This window comes from Anabrus simplex, chromosome 2, assembly GCF_040414725.1.
Source record: "Anabrus simplex isolate iqAnaSimp1 chromosome 2, ASM4041472v1, whole genome shotgun sequence".
Taxonomy (NCBI): Eukaryota; Metazoa; Arthropoda; class Insecta; order Orthoptera; family Tettigoniidae; genus Anabrus; species Anabrus simplex.
This window is the reverse complement of record NC_090266.1, coordinates 242,033,149-242,053,667: the sequence shown is the minus strand read 5'-3', so window position 1 is coordinate 242,053,667 and position 20,519 is coordinate 242,033,149. Positions and strand designations below refer to the sequence as shown.

The 20,519-nt window shown below is 39.8% G+C and overlaps 1 protein-coding gene across 1 annotated transcript in view; it reads left to right on the top strand.

The window, feature by feature from the left end:
- Positions 1-20,519, top strand: part of Rpn1 (regulatory particle non-ATPase 1) — a 232,069-nt gene that overhangs the window by 90,629 nt on the left and 120,921 nt on the right. The window contains exon 5 of the mRNA XM_067140525.2: positions 6,783-6,941. Within this exon, the coding sequence (XP_066996626.1) occupies positions 6,783-6,941 (159 nt within the window). The remainder of the gene's footprint in view (positions 1-6,782; positions 6,942-20,519) is intronic.

The window sequence follows — 20,519 nt, the reverse complement described above, 5'->3', positions numbered from 1 at the left end:
CTTCTAGTGCCTTAATGGCCGCTTGGCTGTCCATAAAAATTAAAATGTACTTATTCCTATAGTTCATTTTCAGATTTTCTTCAAGACATGATAGCTATCACTTCAGCTTGAAAGACTGTAGTGTGTATGCCCAGGCTCATCTGGATTGATCTCTCAGGTCTTCACCCATTGTCCTGTGCCATCGCCAGTCTTTGAGCCATCAGTCCACCACACCATATCTTCTTTTTCAGTATTCCATTTGTTGATATCCCAGTCTTCTTTTTTTATTATCTGGGTCTCAGACGGTTTTTCAGAGTTGTACTTTGGTATCGTATGGTAAGAAGGCATGTGTAGAACCTCCTCTGTTATTATTCTGTTAATTTTACAGTGTCCTGGATTGGGTCTTTGTGCATTCCAGCACTCTGATTGTGCCAATCTATATGAACTCATTCTAGCCTGTCCTTTTATGAAATTGCATAATGATGGAAGGTCTAGTAAAGTATTCAAGGCTTCTCTCTGTGTAGTTCTCATAGCATCAATTATGGCTACACATGTCATTCTCTGTAGGCTATCCAATCTACTGCTGACTTTTCCTTGACTTATTTTCTGTCACCAGATGATTGCAGCATAAGCCATCAATGGTCTAATGATCATTGTGTATATCCACATTACCATTGATGGTCTTAGGCCCCATGTCTTCCCGGCAGCTGTTTTAGATGCATACAGCAAGTTCTTGGCCCAGGTTATGTTCCTTTCTATATGTGGATTCCAGTTTAGATTTTTATCTTAACACTAGACCTAGGTGCAGTGCCTGTTCTTCCATATATATATATATAAATCTTGCCCAAAGAGCTTCAGTGATCTCTTTCCCTCTAATTTTCTCCTTCTTGTAAGAGGGACGGGTTGACTGATAGTTGTTCTTCCTGACACAAGTTCTCCACAAGGTTAAGTGATCTTTGCATGAGGTCCTAGATAACGCTCATCACCTTACCTCGTACCACAATCACTAGGTCATCTGCGTATCCTTGTATATAGAAACCCTGTTTGTTGAGCATAGCTATGATTTTGTTCACCATGAGGTTCCACAACAGAGGCGAAAGAACTCCTCCCTGAGCACAGCCTCGGGTGGCCCTAACCGTCAGCGTTTCTTCAAACAGGGTTGCTTTTGTCTTCCTTCCATCTAACATGGATTTAATCCATTTGACAATGGTTTTACTCACCTTGCTCTTTTCCAATGCTTTGATCATAGAGTAATAGGTTGTATTGCTGAAGGCTCCTTCTATATCTAGACATTCCGTCAGTGCAATTTCTTTATATTCTAGGCTTTCCTCTAGTTTACAAACCAACTGGTGGAGTGCTACTTCAATGGATCTGCCAGGTCTATATGCAAACTGATTTTCATGTAACATTGAGTTCAGTTGCACTGTTCTTCTGATATATTTATCCAGAATTTTCTCTGTTGCTTTCAGCATGAAGGAGGTTAAACATAATGGTCTGTATGCTTTGGCTTGGGCATAATTTGCCCTTCCAGGCTTAGGTATGAATACTGCTTTAGCTTCAGACCATGATTTCGGCACGTACCCTAAAACTAGACTAGCTCTGAAAAGGTCCGTCAGGGCATTGACCAGTTTCTCTCATCCCTCCTGTAGGAGTATCGCAAGTATCTCGTCTGGCCCCGGAGCCTTTAAAGGATGAAACATGTCGATTGTCCATTTAACATGGTTGTTTTATTATTCTGTTGGCACAGTTCCAGTCTGCTCTTCGAGCTCTGGTCTCTGTTCAAACCGTTTCTTCTTCTGTCATCTCCTCAGCCTCAGGAAAGTGACACGCCATTAGTATCTCCAGCGTGTCCCTCCCCGCCTGAGTAAATGACCCATCTGGTTTTTCCAGTGCCCCACTTGATTTATATGGGTTGCTTTCAGAACCTTCTGGAGCTGTGCTGTTTCAGTGTGTGATTCCACTTTCTCACAGAACTGTCTCCAAGATTTTCTTATTGCTTTCCGTATCTCTAGGTTATATTCAATGAGTTTCCTATGATATACGTCCCACATACCATTTCTAGATGATAATACAACATCCTAACCTCTTTTTTTCAATTTGGCTAGTTTGTTGTTCCACCACCTTACTTTTTTTTGGAGTTTTTTTGTGAGAGGACAGTTTTCATGGAATGAGTCTGTATAATGGCCTTTGCTAATAATTCCACTGCCTCATTCAATTTTTTCTGTCCTCTCACGTTAGTTGGAATTTTGTACAGCCTTCCCTAGAACTTCTCTGTATCTGTCCCAGTAAGTTATTTTTGGGACCCTGTACATCTCAGTCCCACATAGTCGCACATCTATTGCAAATTTGATGTGCTGGCGGTCTGCCGATGATGGTTCCTCCAGCACCTTCCAGTCTTTAATAAAGTTTGCAGTATGTGTAGTGCTTAGTGTAACGTCTATTACCTCCCTACTATTTTTATTTATAAATGTAGGCTTGTTTCCTAGGTTTAGTATCGTCAACTCATTTCCAATAATACACTCTAATAAAGAGACACCTCTTGCGTTGCAGTTCGTACTGCCCCATGCCGTGTGGTGTGAATTTGCATCTGCTCCATGGACTAGGTGTTCGCCTTTCCTCTTTTCGTTGCAAATTAGGTTCTCGACTTCTTCTGATGGGGGCAGATTAGTTGAGTTATATGGGAGGTATGCAGAGCGTATGGTTATTTCTCTGGGTCCCTCCCAATTTCCAAGTTAAATCTTGGCCACGGTTAAGTCCCGTGAACAGTGTTCCTACAACACAAGACATTTTAAATTCCTGTTCACAAGAAGACATGTTCTGGGTATTTCCGATGTTGTATTGTACATCAGCTTATCGCCAGATTCGGCCAGTCCTGCTACTCTGCCCTTCACTACCCATGGCTCTTGAATAAGGGCCACGTCAATAGCCTTGGACTTGAACTTCCTGCCGAAATTGGCCACAGCTGCTTTTTATGCTGAAGTTTGGCCTGAAGGACCTTCAGCTCCATCTTCATCAACACTTCCCTGATGAACTGAAACTTGATCTGCCCAAGGCCAAGCTTAGCCTTAAGGCTTCTTTTTTTGAGCTCTTCAAAGTCTGTTTCACCAAGGGCTAAAACGACTGTCCTTCCCGTCTTGTCGATTGAAGTGGCATTCAGCACTCTCTGACAAGAACATCCTCCAATTTCATCTTGTCAAAAGGAGGTGGGAACTTGGTGATGACCTTGATCGTGTTCAGCACCTTTTTTTGCGTCTGCCACCTCTAGGGTCTCCCCTTTCCCTGGGTTACAATTTGATACTGTCTGTTCCAGCCAACTTTTCATTTCTGGATTTGCACAGATCAGTATCATAGCTCCACTTTCCAGCCTTGGTGATTCAAGGAAGCCTGGCAAACATCCGCCTGACAGCAGCTCATTTGTACTATTAGAGCAGATGATAATTCAGTTACGTTTTCCTCCTTGAGTTTTCCATCTGGATAGGTCTTAGATATTATTACGACCTTAACTGAGGATAGTCTTTCCGAAAAGGACGACTTTTTTTCCTTCTGTTTCTTGGAGGGTGGTTTTATAGCCGAACTTGACGGCGTGCTTTCCTCCGACCTTGGCCTTTTGGGCGTAGTCATTGGCAGGGCGTCTCGCCGATCCCTGTTTCTTGGCTTCTTCTCCACCCAAATCCCAGCCACTATCTTGGCTTCTTTCCTCGCCTTCTTCTTTTTTTTGTAGTAGGCACTTGTGCGAAGTGGTCCATCTATATGCATCATATTTAGTTTCAATGCCAATATCTTCAGGTCCTTCTCAGTGGAATCTCCTGTTTCCTGTTGTCCAGAAGTCTGTTTTCCTGTTTCTTCTTCTGATTTGGATTCAGCCTCCCATACTGGGAATTCTGTCTCCATACTCTCCTCTTGGGCCTGCCGCTGGACCTGCTCTTATGGAGCTTCCGTAGCTTCCCTTGGTATTTTTTTAGGTGGTTCATTTGGAATGTCCATATGACGTAGGGTTTTTGCACCTTCTAGGGTCCTGAGCGGCGTTCTCACCATCCGTGATGAGGCATTCCGCCAGCCATTGTCCTCCCGCAACTCAGGCTCTCCGTAGCAGGCACCACGCTCCTCAGCCGTCCATCCACCAGTCCGCCCCTGGCCCGAACCCGACCAGGTTTGTTCCACCTTCAGTACACCTACTCACGTGGTTCCCACTTGGCATTCCCATGACAGTTCACAGCCATGGGTTCCCCCTAGGTTGGATTCACCCCGTTCCCAACCCGCGGCTCGTTCAGGTTATGTAGGGCAAAGTGATGTGTTGGTTCCAGTATACCGCAGTGAGCTTTCACCTCAATCACCAGCACCCACTTCACACGTACCACCGTATCACCCATGTGGAGGTAACATGGATGCCTCTCTAGCATGTGCGGGCGAGGTTTGCACTTCCAAGCCTTGGCTTGGGCTAGTAACAATCACACTGCCTCAAGATGTTTTCTGGCATTACCTGTTTTTGGTCCACTAGAGGGTATTTTATTTCCCTCAGACCCTCCAGACAAGTCCGGAGGGCCCCCCTATCCGCCACCTGGGACGCGCCCGATAGGGGAACAGGCAAAAAAAAAACCACGGGTGAGATAGTATTAGTTTAAATGCTGGACACTAGCTTGAAAGATCTCAACACAATACCAATATAAATGGTCCATTATAACGAGTTAACATCTTAGCGGTCGAGGGGATAAGTGTCAGCATTTTTCATTGAATTTCCACTATTAGCCCCCTCATTCCAATTATGGCTCTTCAACAAGTTTCATAAAAAAACTTTTTAATTACAGACTTTCATCACACACTTAGCTATCTACTGTTTGACTACAACTTTTACAACAACAACGTTCCTTTTTTGACTAGCATGCTTACTCCAACATATCCAACAACAAAGAGCTACACCAATTCCAAACTCTTCCCATAAACACCATATCAAAGGAGATGACCCAATGACGTCTACAGCAAACTTTAATATGGCCTACGGCATTCAGCATTCAAACTAATACTATCTCAAAATGAACTACGCCATATCAAAATTCTTCAAATTTATACATAAATGCAAAATTAATACATATCAACTTCAAGAAACGACGACTATCACCAGATGAAATTTTAATGTTCAACATTGCTGAAGTTTTTAACAACACGCCATTTGATAATTAATTGGAATGTGCTTTCCGATTTTTAACCATATTGTAATAACTTTTAATATCAAGAATCAACCACCTTATATCATAATTTCTCAAATAATTATGTTGTTAGACTCAAATATTGCTACAATCTTTGTTAAGCCAATAGTGTACCACAGCTTATATTGTAATAATTGTACAATGACCTCTCATTCATTTGACAAGACATAGTTATATATCAATAGTATTCATAAGTCATTTCCAATCAGGTACCTGATTTATTCCTAAGGTGATACTATGGCTGATGATACCTACTATTGATAGGCGAAACATGTACCATCTAATGTATTAATTTTTATGTTGACAATTTAATAAGGAAAAAGTTCTAATTTTTAATATTGTAGTGTATTGAATGAGTGGATAAACAATAAAAATAAACTAGTTTTATTTAATACATACCACTTAGCCGAGCAGCTTGTCTCTTTATTCCAAGTCTTTCCGGCCCAAACTTTGCAACATTTTTGTAACGCTACTCTGAACTCAACGCTGAAAGGCATAACAGTCTATATTGATAATGTATGTATGTATGTATGTATGTTTGTGCTCTTTTATCGAAAATCATCCGGAACAAATTGAGCTGCTTTTCTTTCGATTTTTTCCACTTCTTGAGTAAAGTAATCCTGGTGAGGGTCCCATACGCTGGAAACATATTTTAGTTTGGGTCTTATCAGAGACTTACATGCCCTGTCCTTTACATCCTTACTACAATGCCTAAATATCCTCAGAACCATGTGCAGAGATCTGCACCCTTTTTTACAATCATATTTATGTGAAAACCCCAATGAAGATCTTTCCTTATATTATATTGAATAATTTACGCATCAAAAATTTTTGCCTGTATTTTTCATTAAAACAGCGCGTTAATTACGCAAGAAAATAGGTAATACTAGTGATGATGCGATGATGATCATCATCATCATCATTCTACGAACTCAGCTTACCAGTTGCAGGCCTTCTAAAGTTGTGGCGTGGCATCTAGGCACACCGCATACCAGCTTAGACGTTCAGATTTGCCCCCATCTAAGAGTGAAGTGGAATTCTAACGAGTGGTTCATATATGAGTAGATTTTTTTTGTTTGGTATCAAAGTACAGCACCAGTCATCTTTAACTTACCAGCAGTTACATCCTTGCCCACACTTCGATGAAAACTGTGAACATGGAATAATGAATTGGACACTCTACTCCTAGTCATCGAAGGCTGTGCAGTAAATAAAGAAAGGTTTCTATCAGTTTATTTATGGCACTTAATAAAACTTTCAGAATGAAAGATACAAATGTTCTGCATCTCTTGTGACTGATAGCTGTTGAAGAAATGTAAAATGTTTGGTGGTTGTAGCAGCAGCAGTATCTGTTGTAATAGCAGTCAGTACGTCCAGATATGTCCAGATAATATTCCCTCAATCAAATCAGAAACAGAAAATAAAAATAAAAATACTGTGTGTGTCCTGTCTGTTCGATGTATTTCAAGTAAACATTTTTGGTAGTGCACAAGTTTAATTTACTTATGTTATCAGTGTGTTGATTTTATTCAGGTGTGGCATTTCTTGTAGAGCTCAGAAAATTAAATATTTATGATACAATAATTAACAACTTTGCAGTTGTGTGCCGTATGTTCCTGATCCTGAAAATACAACCCTGCTTCAAGCTGCCCTACGTCTCTTCAAGAAATTCAATCAGTATCCTCAGGCTCTACGTTTAGCCATGCAGTTAAACAACCAGCAACTTATTGAAGAGATATTCACTTCTTGCAAAGATTTGTAAGTATTATCACTAATTAATTTAATTATATTCTTACTCCAGTTCAGCAGCAATAGTTACACTTCATAACTGTAATTAGTAGGGATACATAGTTTTTGCAATCATCAGATTTGCAAAACATGGTTATAATGTACATAATGCAAGAGTATTCTGTTTTTAGCCCTCCCAGGGCAAAACTTCATCATTATATGCTCGTAGAATAATACAGAATGTTGAGTATTTTTTACAGTACTTTGCATTTTAATGTGAAATTAACATTTTCTGGCAAAATTTCATTTTTTTAGGGGGGGAAGTATTACATTTTTGGATAACAAAAGAAGAGCAGTCAGATTATACACTTTAGTGCTGTGAATTAATGGCCAAACTGGCTCTAGACTTGATTGGGTTAGCTGTGACACCATGGTATGTAATCATATTGCACTTATTGTACTGCATGATGTAGGAAGCATGCTCCTGGGGCCCAGAACATGTTCAAATATCATACCAATGTGTACTTCTCTAACAGTATGTTGGTGGGAGACAGTGAAGTGAGACACGTACCACACCAGGGTCAGTGAATTTCCATGAAATTGGAACACAGACATATGCTCAATTTTTATTTATTTTATTTTTTAAATAATTTTTTCAGGATACTCCATTTTTAAACAGTAGGTTAATTTTTTTCAGCGTGGATGGTAAATGAGAACTTGCCACATTCCACAAAAGTATTAATATGTCGCAGCTATTTGCATAATGGTGCTAGGGATATCAGAGCCCTCTCTTGATAGTGCTTTGACTTACAAGGTATTAAAATCATTCCGTATTGACGATTTTCACTTTACAAAGGTAAAATTAAGTGTATTCTCCTAATTCAATGCATCATATAATTCCATCATTAGATGGAGTAATCAAATTCAAAAATGTTTCGACTCGTTTGAGCCATCTTCAGTGAAAGGGGGGGGGGGGAATTGAAATAATTTACATAATACAAGCTAAAAATGTGCCTAAAAACAGAATGAAGGAACAAATGGAAAAACAAAAGAGAGACATGATGGAAATAAAAACAGCACAATATACAATATTTACATCATATGGAGCAAAAACAATATCGCTGTGATAAAATTCATTGAAAACAGGGGTTAATACAAAACATAATTGAATCTAAAAACTGTGTTAACCGAAGAAGAAAAGAAATGAAAACAAATGATACAGATGGAAATGAACAATTAGTGCACATAGCGAGGTTGCGGACCTCTTAGTCTACAAAATTTGGGTTTTATAACAATTCAAAACAGGATGAAATCACTGTGTCGAAAATTCAGGCCGAAAGTCTGCCTTTGTAGAAACACCACCACATCGAATGGCTAGGAGGGGAGCGGGAGCAAAAAAGTTTGAGAAACCAAGCCTGAGATAATGTGCAGGCAAAATGCATGTGACAGTTGATGGAAAAACATCAATGAAATTTAAAACTTGAGAACAGCAGCATTCTTAATTTCTTCTCAATCTAGCGGTCCCATTCTGGATTATTGTTTCACAATGTTGGCTGGTTTGTTGCCTTATTTTAAAAGGCCGGGAGGGCCCCATCAAAAATTGAGAAGCTGTATTAGAGAAGATGACAGATGCATGGTAAGCTGTAAGTGACCACAGTGGAAACCGTCAATGAAGTTCCAATCTGTAATGGAAAAAATGAGGTTGTGTGAGAAACTTGGGCTGATAAGTAAAAAGTGTAAAATGGCCTAGCCTTCTCAAAGTGAACAGTCCCGTCCGTACGATTGAGTCTATTGGCTCAGCTGTGTTTGCAAGGATGGAAGGAGGGGAGGGGGAAGGAGTGGTGCAATGCTGGTGGGGAGGGGCGAGTGGTGGTGAGTTGGAAGAGATGGAGGTGGCGTTTGTTTATATTATGGAAGTTCTGACAAATGTATGTAATGAATGTTTCAAGTAAAATGTTCTTTTTTTTTTTTTTTTCTTTTTTTTCCATTGATTTCATTTGAGTTGTGAGAGGGTTCATAAACTGATCTAAATCGATGTGGATGCACTCGAGAACGTTGAGCAAGGTGCCTTTTTTCTCGTAATGCAAGATCTTAAGATCTTTATCTATTGAAGTGTATTCGTGGCTGGAAGCTTTATGATGTTCACTCATAGCTGAAAAACAGTTATATCTGAGAGTGTTGCGATGTTCAGCATATTTTATGATGAAACTGTGGCCTGTTTGACCTATATAGCTGGAATTACAGGATTGGCATTCTAATTTGTAAACTCCGGAGTTCAAATATCTATCATTAACGTTGTTATTGTTGACAGTGTGCACTGTGGATTTGCATTTCCTACTATTAGTACCATTGTGTGAGCGACCCCATGAGTATACGTGACCTTTGATTAGTTCCACCAAGTGACGAACACCACGGGAATACCGGCGCCCATGAATAGTACACCTAGGTGAGGAGCACCATGGGTCTGCCTTACTTATGAGTGGTGCTCTTATGTGCGAAACTCCATGGGTTTGTGCTGCATGTGAGTGGTGCCATTGTGTGTGACATACCATGGGTTTACATTACCTGATTAGTACCACTGTAGGAGGAACACCATGGTTCTGTTTTACTAGTACAGTTGTGAGGGGCCGGTGACTTGGATTTTGGACCCCTTTAGACAATAAACATCATCCCAGTAATTAATTTCATGTCGTTACACCTCTTACTATTAGGGGTCGATGACCTAGCTGTTAGGCCTCTTTAAACAACAATCATCATCATCAAGATTCCTTCCAGCGAAAGAGTAACATAGGCATAAACATTTCATATCACTCCTCGAGTTCCACGTGGTCTTTACGCAAATATGAACATGACGGATATAGCTACTTTGCCTGAATATATTTAAGATGATAAAAATGCATTATCACTGCTATAAAATATATTTGTCATGAAAATTAGCAAGTAGGCCTTTGAACTTGCAGTAGGCTCGATTCGCTATAGATCGGAAGATTCTTTGTCTCTTGCATCACTAGAATCCTCTCCTAAATTACTTACAAGTTCGTCACACTCCACGTCTAAAACACTTCTCTCACGCGATCTCGTTTTGCTCGGAGAGTAACAAGACTAGTGGTGGACAATTCTTTTCGTGCAATGTAAACAGTTGAAGCAGACACACCTGCGAACTTGTTTGTTAGTTTTGCGATCCAGTAAAACCTCGTTAATTCGAAGTCGTAGGGACGCAAAAATGTGTCCTTGAATTAACCGCCACATCACAAAATATAAATATTTGCCAGGAATATATTTTAAGCTTAATGAATACTTCAGTTATTTCAATCCAAGATGCTGCAGCCTTACTGATCCTATTTTACATATGGGTTTCTTTATGATGGAATCCAAGGGACGATGATCCGTCTGGACCATAATGTTTTGCACCATAGATAAATTCATGAAAACTTCTTTGCCCCAAATGTAATGCTTGGTAGCTCTTTTTACAGTCTGGCTGTAGTTAACCTCAAAGCTATTTAGCTTTCATGATACACACACCACCGATTTCAATTTTGAATCCTGGTGATCCTGAAAAAATACAACACCCTAGCCCATATTCTGAGGCATCACATTGCTTGATAATTTGTTTTTGGGGATCAAATGGTACCAGTGATGGAGCATTTGACACTTTTTCTTTTATTTGCCTTAATGCTTTACCATGCACTGGCAACCATTGAAATTCCCTATCCAATTTCGTTAGTTCATTTAAGGGTCACATTAACTGTGCTATTTCTGGAAGATACTTTCTAACATAATTGAATGATGCAATGAGATGTAATAACTCTTTCCTATCCTTAGGTGCCTGCAGAGCATTCAGAACTTTGACATTCTCTGTGTCAGTACTTACGCCATCAGCTAATACTATTTGACCCATGAATTTGACAGCAGGTTGTTTGTATTGCAATTTATCAACATTAACTTTTGCATTAACATCCTTTGCTTTTTTGACTATCGCCTCAACAGCTTTATCATGTTCCTCCTCTGTCACTCCTACTCCAAGGATATTGTCTCTGCAAATAATCACATTCAGAATTTGGCCAAAGAATTCCTCTACTTTTTCATCAAATGAGTCTCCCGAGCAATTTAATGTGAATGGTAAGACTACATATCTGTAAACTCCAAAGGAGTAGCAAAACACAACCAAGAAGAGTCAATATCAAGGGTTAAATGATTGAATCCTTCCAACAAATCAAATGTTGTGAAATGTTTTTTACCCATGCACCTAGCAGCTATATCTTTCAATTTATTGGTCAGTTTTGGCTTTCTAACTGTTATTTCATTTAGAACAGCTGGATCAAGACACAATCTTATTTTTATGTTTGGGTTTTCAATTACTACAATTCTATTTATCCATGCTTCACTATCTACCTCTGTTGATATAGATGTTGATTCCCATAGGGAACCTGAAATATTTGTCCCGAATGAGTAAATTTATAATACCAGTATAAATGGTCCGTTATCGGACATTATAAATTTTCCAGCTAACTCATTCCTGGTTGCCAGCATTTCGCCCCCGTGTGCTAGGTTGGGCTCATCAGTTGGTACCTAGCACACCTACCAAGACTCATGGCTTGTGCATACCATAGAGGCCACTGCGTAGGCTACTTGGAGCCACCGGCAGTGCCAATGCACTATGGGAGACTTTGTCTCATTACCAAAAATTGATGCCTGCTTGGCCATCAGATGATATAGGTGTTGATTCCCATAGGGAACTCATTCGGGACAAATATTTCAGGTTGATAAGACAGTCGCTGCCGCAACAGACAGGTCCATCTAGTATGAACTGAACAAATAATCTTGAGATCCCTCCCAAAGACCAAGCAACACATCAACGGGAGTGATATTCATACAAGACTGTATCAAGTGTCTAGGATGTTCCTTCTCAATTAACCAGCAGCCTAAAACTAAGAAACAGCTTAATATTGTACTCTTGACAATTCCTTGACGTTACATGAGACCCGAAGTCAAGACGCTTACAGTTTCTTTCACAACAAGTTCCTGACCACTCTATTTATAACAATCGTTTTTAAATCTCCACTAGTGTTTGACAACACATTTCAATATCAGTTACATCAAGAACATGAAAATGAAATATGTGGGTCAAATAAGCCCCAGCATCAATATCCTCTTTTCTCAAGACTTATGATAGAGAAGAAGATCCATTTTAGTTTTGAACATATTTTAAAGTTAAATAGAATAGAACTGTCAAGTTAAAACACAGTTAATTTAAATTTAAACTTTCAATCTTGATCAGCCTACAATTAACAGTCAGTTCAAAATCTCCACATGTTGTTGACAACATATCCTGACATCAGTTACGGTACGTCAAGAACATAATACGATATAGGGGTCAAATGAACCCCGGTATGTAATATCCTCTTTACCCTAGACTTATGATAGAGAAAGAAGATCCATTTTGGTTTTGGACATATTTTCAAATTAGATAGAATAGGACCGACAAGTTTTAATGTGTTAAAACACCATTAACTTATGTTACCCACAGTTATGTTTAGTTCACATTTTTTAAATCATTATCCTGGCATGTTAGACTTAAGAGATTATTAATGTTTGTATATATTGTATATATTGGTTAAAATTGTCCCAAACCTTGACCTAAAGTTTATTTACAGGCTGAAGATACCCAAAATAATGAGTGAAACATGTACCTGACTTGATAAGTGTACATAAATTCATGTAGATTCAAACCACATTAAACGTGGAAAGTATTGAATAGGTGGTTTTTATTAAATTGTCCTTGAAATTCTATGCCTACCGTCATCTTCAATACGGAACAATAATGAGAGTTGTTACTTGTAACATACTACTTAGTCGAGCAGCTCGTCTTCTTTTCCCCAATTCTTCCCAGCCCAAACTTTGTAGCCGTGCGGTTAGGAGCGCACAGCTGTGAGCTCGTATCCAGGAGATAATGGGTTTTAATCCCACTGTTGGCAGCCCTGAAAATGGTTTTCTGTGGTTTCCCATTTTCACACCAGGCAAATGCTGGGGCTGTACCTTAATTAAGGCCACGGCCGCTTCCTCCCTATTCCTAGGCCTTTCCCGTCCCATCGTCGCCATAAGACCTATCTGTGTCGGTGTGACGTAAAGCAAAAAAATAAATAGCGAACTTTGCAACATTTTTGTAACGCTACTCTTTTGTCGGAAATCACCCAGAACAAATTGAGCTGCTTTTCTTTGGATTTTTTCCAGTTCTTGAATCAGGTATTCCTGGTGAGGGTCCCATACACTGGAACCATACTCCAGTTGGGGTCTTACCAGAGATTTATATGCCCACTCCTTTACATCCTTACAACAACCCCTAAACACCCTCATAACCATTTGCAGAGATCCGTACCCTTTATTTACAATCCATACCTGCCAATCCTTCCGATTTACTTGCAAACTTTCCGTTTTTAACTCTTCTTCCGATTTTTTATTTATTTTTATTTCTTCCTATTTTTGACCAGTATAACCTCCAGTACGGTCAATACTCTTCCCCTAGGATAAAGGATAAATTCTTATGTGCTTGTGTAATTTACCCAGCCTCATTTTCAAGCGTATTTTTTGATGCTTTATTTTGCGAGTGTATCGTCCGTCGCCTTAGTGTATCGTGTTTATGCTCGCTACAGCAGCTGGTGTGCTTTACGGCTGGGGATTTGGGACGGCAATCGTCCTACATGAGGTGAACAATCGAATCAATAAGGCAGCACAATTTTACCACCAGGTAAGACACCTGCTGTGGGATGAGCAAATACCCATGAAAACAAAAATGACATTGTACAAGTCCTATTATACACCAATTCTTACATACAGTCTCGAAACCACAACACTGACCAATAGAGATAATTCCAAACTTCAGGCAGCTGAAATGAAATTCCTACGCACTATGATCCAGAAAACCAGGAAAGACAAGATTAGGAATGAGAAAATTAGAGAAGAAGTAGGAATAGACAATTCTCTCCTAAATAAGATTCAGATATCAAGACTGAAGTGGTTTGGTCACATGAAGAGGATGCCAGTAAACAGAACTGCAAGGAAGGAATTTGACAGAAAGGTAGAAGGAAGACGACCCGTGGGAAGGCCACAAAGGAAATGGATAGATTTAGTTAAGAGCGATGTAATGCTGAGAGGTCATGATTGGGACAAGTTGGTGGAGGAAGAATGGTACAAGGACAGGATGAGATGGAGGAGGCTCATATACCACACCCGGGAAACTGGAGATGGTTTAGGATGATGATGAATCGTCCTACAAGCAAGAGAGGCAAGCGCGCGCTAGCGACTCAGTTAATCGGGACGAAAGAATGAATTTCTTATTGTGTGGTTCGCACATATTAACATTTCTGTGAGTAATTTCGTTAGAGTTGTAGGCGGCGTGTTTTTGTAGCGGTTCTGTGCTTTTCCCCGTGTCAAAGTCTTATGTTAATAATGTATGAGATATACCGATCTGTTTTGCATGTGGTAGTTTCACATATTTCAGTGCATTTTTATAATTTTAATGAGTTGAATGTAATTCAGGAAGCTGTTTCGGTGACAGTTTCTGGTATTTTCTCTTCACATCATGTCCTAAAAAAGTAACAAACGTTATTTCTAAGTGTTCGGAGATGGGCCTACCTATAAAATTAAATTTCCATTCATTTTACAGTCTAATAAAGGAAACTATATGCATTTTGTTGTGTGTGTCGTCGTGATATAAATACAGTGGAACCTCGATATCTTGAATCACCTCAGGGATCAATTTTATTTCGAGTTATTGAAATTTCGAGATGTAGAGAATACCGTTTTTGAGCATGTATAGCACATAGTAACTACGGGCTTTTACTGAATACATTTTTTTTTTTTTAACAGTACTTAAAAATATACAAAGAAACTCTACTTTACGGTGCCACTTTAATTATAACACTTATTATAGTAACTTTTTAGAAGACAGGATACAGTACATACAGCAGTGAAACAAGGAACATAGCTCCGTTAACACCTTTGGGAAAAAAAAAAGTGGAATGTAGCTCCGTTAACAAATTTGGAAAAAAAATCTGTTAGTCTCTTCTGTTTATTGTGGTTAAACTTTACTCCCTTCATGTTGAAACATCTCGTAATACCACGCAGCCAGGTTTCGTAAATGGAGCTTGTCATCCGCGACTTCTGGGCTTACTTTCGTACGTGACCGGTAATTGACACCCGAGAAACAGCAAGGCCTTGCCGATTTTCCGATCACCAGAAGTTCGAGTTTACCGGGCGAGTTGGTCGTGCTCATAGAGGCGCGCGGCTGTGAGCTTGCATCCAGAGATAGTGCGTTCGAATCCCACTGTCGGCAGCCCTGAAGATGGTTTTCCGTGGTTTCCGATTTTCACACCAGGCAAATGCTGGGACTGTACGTTAATTAAGGCCACGGCCGCTTAATTCCAAATCCTAGGCCTTTCCTATCCCATAGTCGCCATAAGACCTATCTGTGTTGGTGCTGCGTAAAGCCCCTAGCAAAAAAAAAAAAAGAAGTTTGAGTTTTTTCGGTTGCCGTCATATTAGTTCCCAACTTCACTGTAACCCTTTTTTTACTTGTTAACTGTTCCTCACATACCTCAAATGCCATATTGCACAGTTAATGTTGCACATAATTCGAGTTACGGAGTATTTTTTGCTTCAAAGGAGGAAATGTTTGCTTCGAGAAATGTAGAAATTTGTGTAACCGAATTTCGAGTAATAAAGAAATACATACACGTGAAGAATAGGACAGTCAACCGGAAAATTTAAATTACTTCGAGATACTAACAATTCGAGTAATGTAGGTTTGAGATGTCGAGGTTCGACTGTATTAATATTCGTATGTATGTGTCATAAAGGAGAGTGATTAGGTACATTTTCTTGTAACCATTTTTATGGTTTTTTTTTGTTTAAGATTTTAAATTTAATGGTCAATTCACATTGTAACTGTAGATATGTATACCTTTCATCCTGTCCTTTTTCCACTTACAAGGGAACATCGGCAATGGCTAAATCTTACAAGTGATGAAAATCATCTTTCTGTCCATATTGAAAATTTTGCTAAGTATATAGGAAAAAAAATGTTTTTTAAATTTTACTTCCACCTATTCAATACAATACAATATATTGACATCCAACTTAAAACATTTTTCAGAAGTGAGACATGTTTCGCCTCATATTTTGAGGCGTCTTCAGTCACTAATCAAAACCTTATTTTGTCAGATAACATTTCAAACATTCTATAGCTGTTATACAAATGTTCATGAAATAACTAAAACTCAATTGTAATGATAAAAACATGTGTTGTTCACTTGATGAAAAAGACGTCATAGGATGGTACAGTGGTACAGAAGATGGCTTAGTCAAAATTAAATTTTAAATACCGGTATATAGTGGAAAGCATATAAAATCATTTCATTAAAAATATACAGTGCATTCAAATGATATTAAAATAGTAGGATCTTAAGTGGTACATTCAAAAATGGAGGTGTCTTACAATTATGAGTGGCAGCTGATGGTTTAAAGCCGTAGTCAGAGTTTGATGCATAAGTAGAATAACACCTAAATATGAGGTAAAAGAATATGGAAAGGATTACATTAATAAATATAAAAGGTAAGGAAAAACATTCCAAAATGCTAGGCAAATGTTGAAGATGCCAGCGTATATTTGCCCGTAATGTTTGAAGGTCAAACAGTTCAAAGGTTGTTTATAGTTCAAAGGTTGTTTCTAGAATAGTTCAGTAAGATTGTGTAGACATAAAGTTTAAAGTTGGCTTGAATTTATTTCGAGTCATCGGAGTAAGTTTGTAGAGAATGATGCTGTGCAGTTATTCTCTACGTTGGTAAAATTTGACTTGAGGTTGAATGGCTGTTGTTTTCATAACTGATTGACAATATATTTTTTCAAAGTGTTGAAATTGGAAATTTTTATCTTATTGATGAATGCTGTGAAGGTTTGATGTGGCTGTTGAAAATGAAGTTGTAGATTGGTTGGTTCTGAAATGAAGAAAGGAAAAACTGTATTAATTTTAATGAGAATGGAAGAAAAAACTTGGGAAGGTTTTTAAAAAGTGTTGATGAAGAGAGGATGTTGGTGCTTACCTATGGCGTTGTTGGCCTGTTTGACTTCTTGTGTGAATCGTTGTTAGGATACTAGTGGTCGCTAACGTTTTTACTCCTGGTGTACGCATGTCGTCTGTGAGGAGGGGAATGGTTTGGAGGGGGCGGGGCTATAGGTTTGTGATTTTTCGCACGGAAGGGAGTTGTGTATGGTGGGGGAAGTGGAGGGGTGTGAAGCATTTTTGAGCTTAAGATTGGCTCGTGGAGGTGAGTTACGTAAATTAAAAAAAAAAAAAAAAATTCTATATACTTAATGGCTAAATCGCCGATCGCGATGAAATCGGGAAAACACATTGAGGTCCACGTAAAAACGATGTCGGCATCAATTTTGCGCGCCAACATTCATTAGGGCGTTAACTACGGGGCCTAAAAGTTTCGACATTTCAAATTCCGTGCGATCAGCGATGAATACCTGCTGGCCAATGCTAAGCCGGCACACTGTGTGCCTCGAGACACGCCTCTGCACCTCCTTCCCTCCCTACTCCAACTGGTTCACCACCGCACGTTTCCCTTCTCCCCGGGCTGGCCGACTGCTTAGCTGTTGAATGGGACTGGCTCTATACTTTGCTTCTTTTCGTACTATAATTATTGAAATCCTTTAAATAATGTTCCGTTTCAGACATAATGATAATAAATAACTTAAACTAATATAACCATATTTTATTCAAATGTTATATTTTCATTCCTGCTAATTCCGGTGAGTTGTCACATTCGTGGGTACAACTCCGAGTTAAGTACCACCGGGCGTAGTCAAATGTCGGATGGGGTACCGCATCCTACCTACGCTTAAATTATTATTTACTTCTAAAACGCCTTAAAGCTGTTGGTAGTGTACTTTAGAGTGGACATACATATGGAATAAATCACCCACCACTAAATAAATCTTCCACCTTTAAACAACGTTAAATACTGTTACGTGTTGGCGGGGTAAATAAATGAATAAATGAGTACAGAACCTGGTAGCAACCTATTTCTAAGATTTATTAACTAAGCACTATAGTTACAGATTTACACACACACAGACGATAGCCAAGCCACAACTTACACAAGTACATGGTTCGCGCTCTCTCTCTTAGTTTCTCATGTCCCATCTACAATGACACACACACACACACACACACACACACACACACACACACACACAGAGTCATCGATTATTTACAGTACACTCTCTCTGCCACTCAGTCACACTCGTTAGCGCTGTCACGGTCCACAGCCTACACGTCAGTCTCGCAGGTCGGGATAGTATCCGCTGTTCGCTCAATCCGTCGGACCCCGCTCGCAGTCCGCACACGTCTGCACCCAGTGTTCCCTTCGCGCTGCTCCACGACATCAGGGAAACAGGAACGGGTCCTCGGCTCCAACAGGCAGATACTCGATCAGGCTGACATCTCAGCCCAGGCTACCACTGACTGCGCTCTTCGCTCATTCATTCTCTAACTAACCCTCACTCTGACTGTCACTCCAAGTTACTCCTCTCCTTATATACCTGCTCTGGGCCTTCCAGAACAGTCAGGATGCTAGATGTATCCAGGAACCTCGCGAGATAGAGGACTCCTGATTAATAGTCAAGTAATTTCCGTCGTCCTCTGCTGTGGGGCCGCGGACGGAGGCGAGAGGGCCGGTCTAGCACCAAGTGTTGCTCGGGATTGGCGCGCTCGAGCGTAAGGGGGGTGGGGCAATGGGTGACTGTCCCGGCGCATAGCGAGTTGGCATGGCGGACTCTATAACCATTACAGTACCTTGTTATTTAAAGAAATTACCTGCCCGGGTAGAGGATCTCAATAAATGTAATGAGATTCAGTACCTCGGGATATCAAAACCTGGTTATAGGTCCAGATCTTCTTTTTATGTCCCCTTTCCCCCACCCATTTTGTGTACGCTATCAGTTGTGTCATAACGAAACGACAACACGGACGACAACAACAATTATAAACTCCGAGTTTGAAACTACTGGTATTTTCCGTATTGCGTACTCTGGTATAAGGAATAGTCCTATAGGTAGAATGATTTTATTTGTGCTTGTACTGAACGATTTATTTATGTTTTGCAGTGACAGGCACAACACATTTCAATTGCAGCGATGGTTGTTGAATGTAAATGTTGCATAGGCAACTTTGATATGAGTATGACATGGAATGTAGTGAAGTTTGACGTAATAAGAAAAGCCTTGAAAAATAAAAAAGATATGCATTTATATATGGAGTAGATATACAGTAATCACAGGCAGACCTGTAGTCTTACTGTACTGGTACTTTTGCGTTACAGCTGACGAAGGTCTATGTATTCAACAAGTACCGATATTAAAAGTATCACACTACAGTCTTCTGGGTATAATGGCAGTTACATACGCAAAACGTTAAATGGCTATTGTAATACCAATATAAATGGTCCGTTATTGGACATTATAAATTTTCCAGCTAACTCATTCCTGGTTGCCAGCGTTTCGCCCCCGTTTGCTAGGCTGGGCTCATCAGTTGGTACCTAGCACACGGGGGCGAAACGCTGGCAACCAGGAATGAGTTAGCTGGAAAATTTATAATGTCCAATAATGGACCATTTATATTGGTATTATAAATTTACTCATTCAGAACAAATATTTCAGATTCCCTATGGGAATCAACATCTATATCATCAAATGGCTATTGTACGAACTGGTACAAAAACAAAGAATTACAAGGCAACACAATAAATGACTCCGTATACATTACATCGGGCAAACTCCCTGTCAATAACTGATAGTAAACAAAAACAATCTTTGGTCTATTCGAAACATTAAAAAATAATGAAAATAAAACCGAAACAAAACACAATTAACAACAGGCACCATACTTTTTTTTTGCTAATTGCTTTACGTCGCACCGACACAGATAGGTCTTATGGCAACGATGGGATAAGAAAGGCCTAGGAGTTGGAAGGAAGCGGTTGTGGCCTTAATTAAGGTACAACCCCAGCATTTTCCTGGTGTGAAAATGGGAAATCACAGAAAACCATCTTCAGGGCTGCCGACAGTGGGATTCGAACCCACTATCTCCCAGGTGCAAGCTCACAGCCGCGCGCCTCTAACCGCACGGCCAACTCGCCCAGTGCAAAAGTTTTCATAAACATTTCAGAAAACGTAAACCGACTAATACAATGTGGAAATTACAAAGGAGAGATATGAGGAAGGCTGATAGAGTACGCAAAGTGTAGCACCGGTTCTCTTCGACAGCTACGAAGACGGGCAGGCACGGGGAGAAGGGAAACTTGCGGTGGCGAACCAGTTGAAGTGGGGAGAGGAGGAGGTGCAGAGGCGTGTCTCCTGGCATGCAGTGTGCCGGCTTAGCATTGGCCAGCAGGTATTCCTCGCTAATCGCACGGAATTTGAAATGTCGCAACTTTTAGGCCTCGTAGTTAACGCCCTAATGAATGTTGGCACCCAAAATTGATGCCGATGTCGATTTAACGTGTACATCAATGTGTTTTCATAGTTTCATTGCGATCGGCGACTTA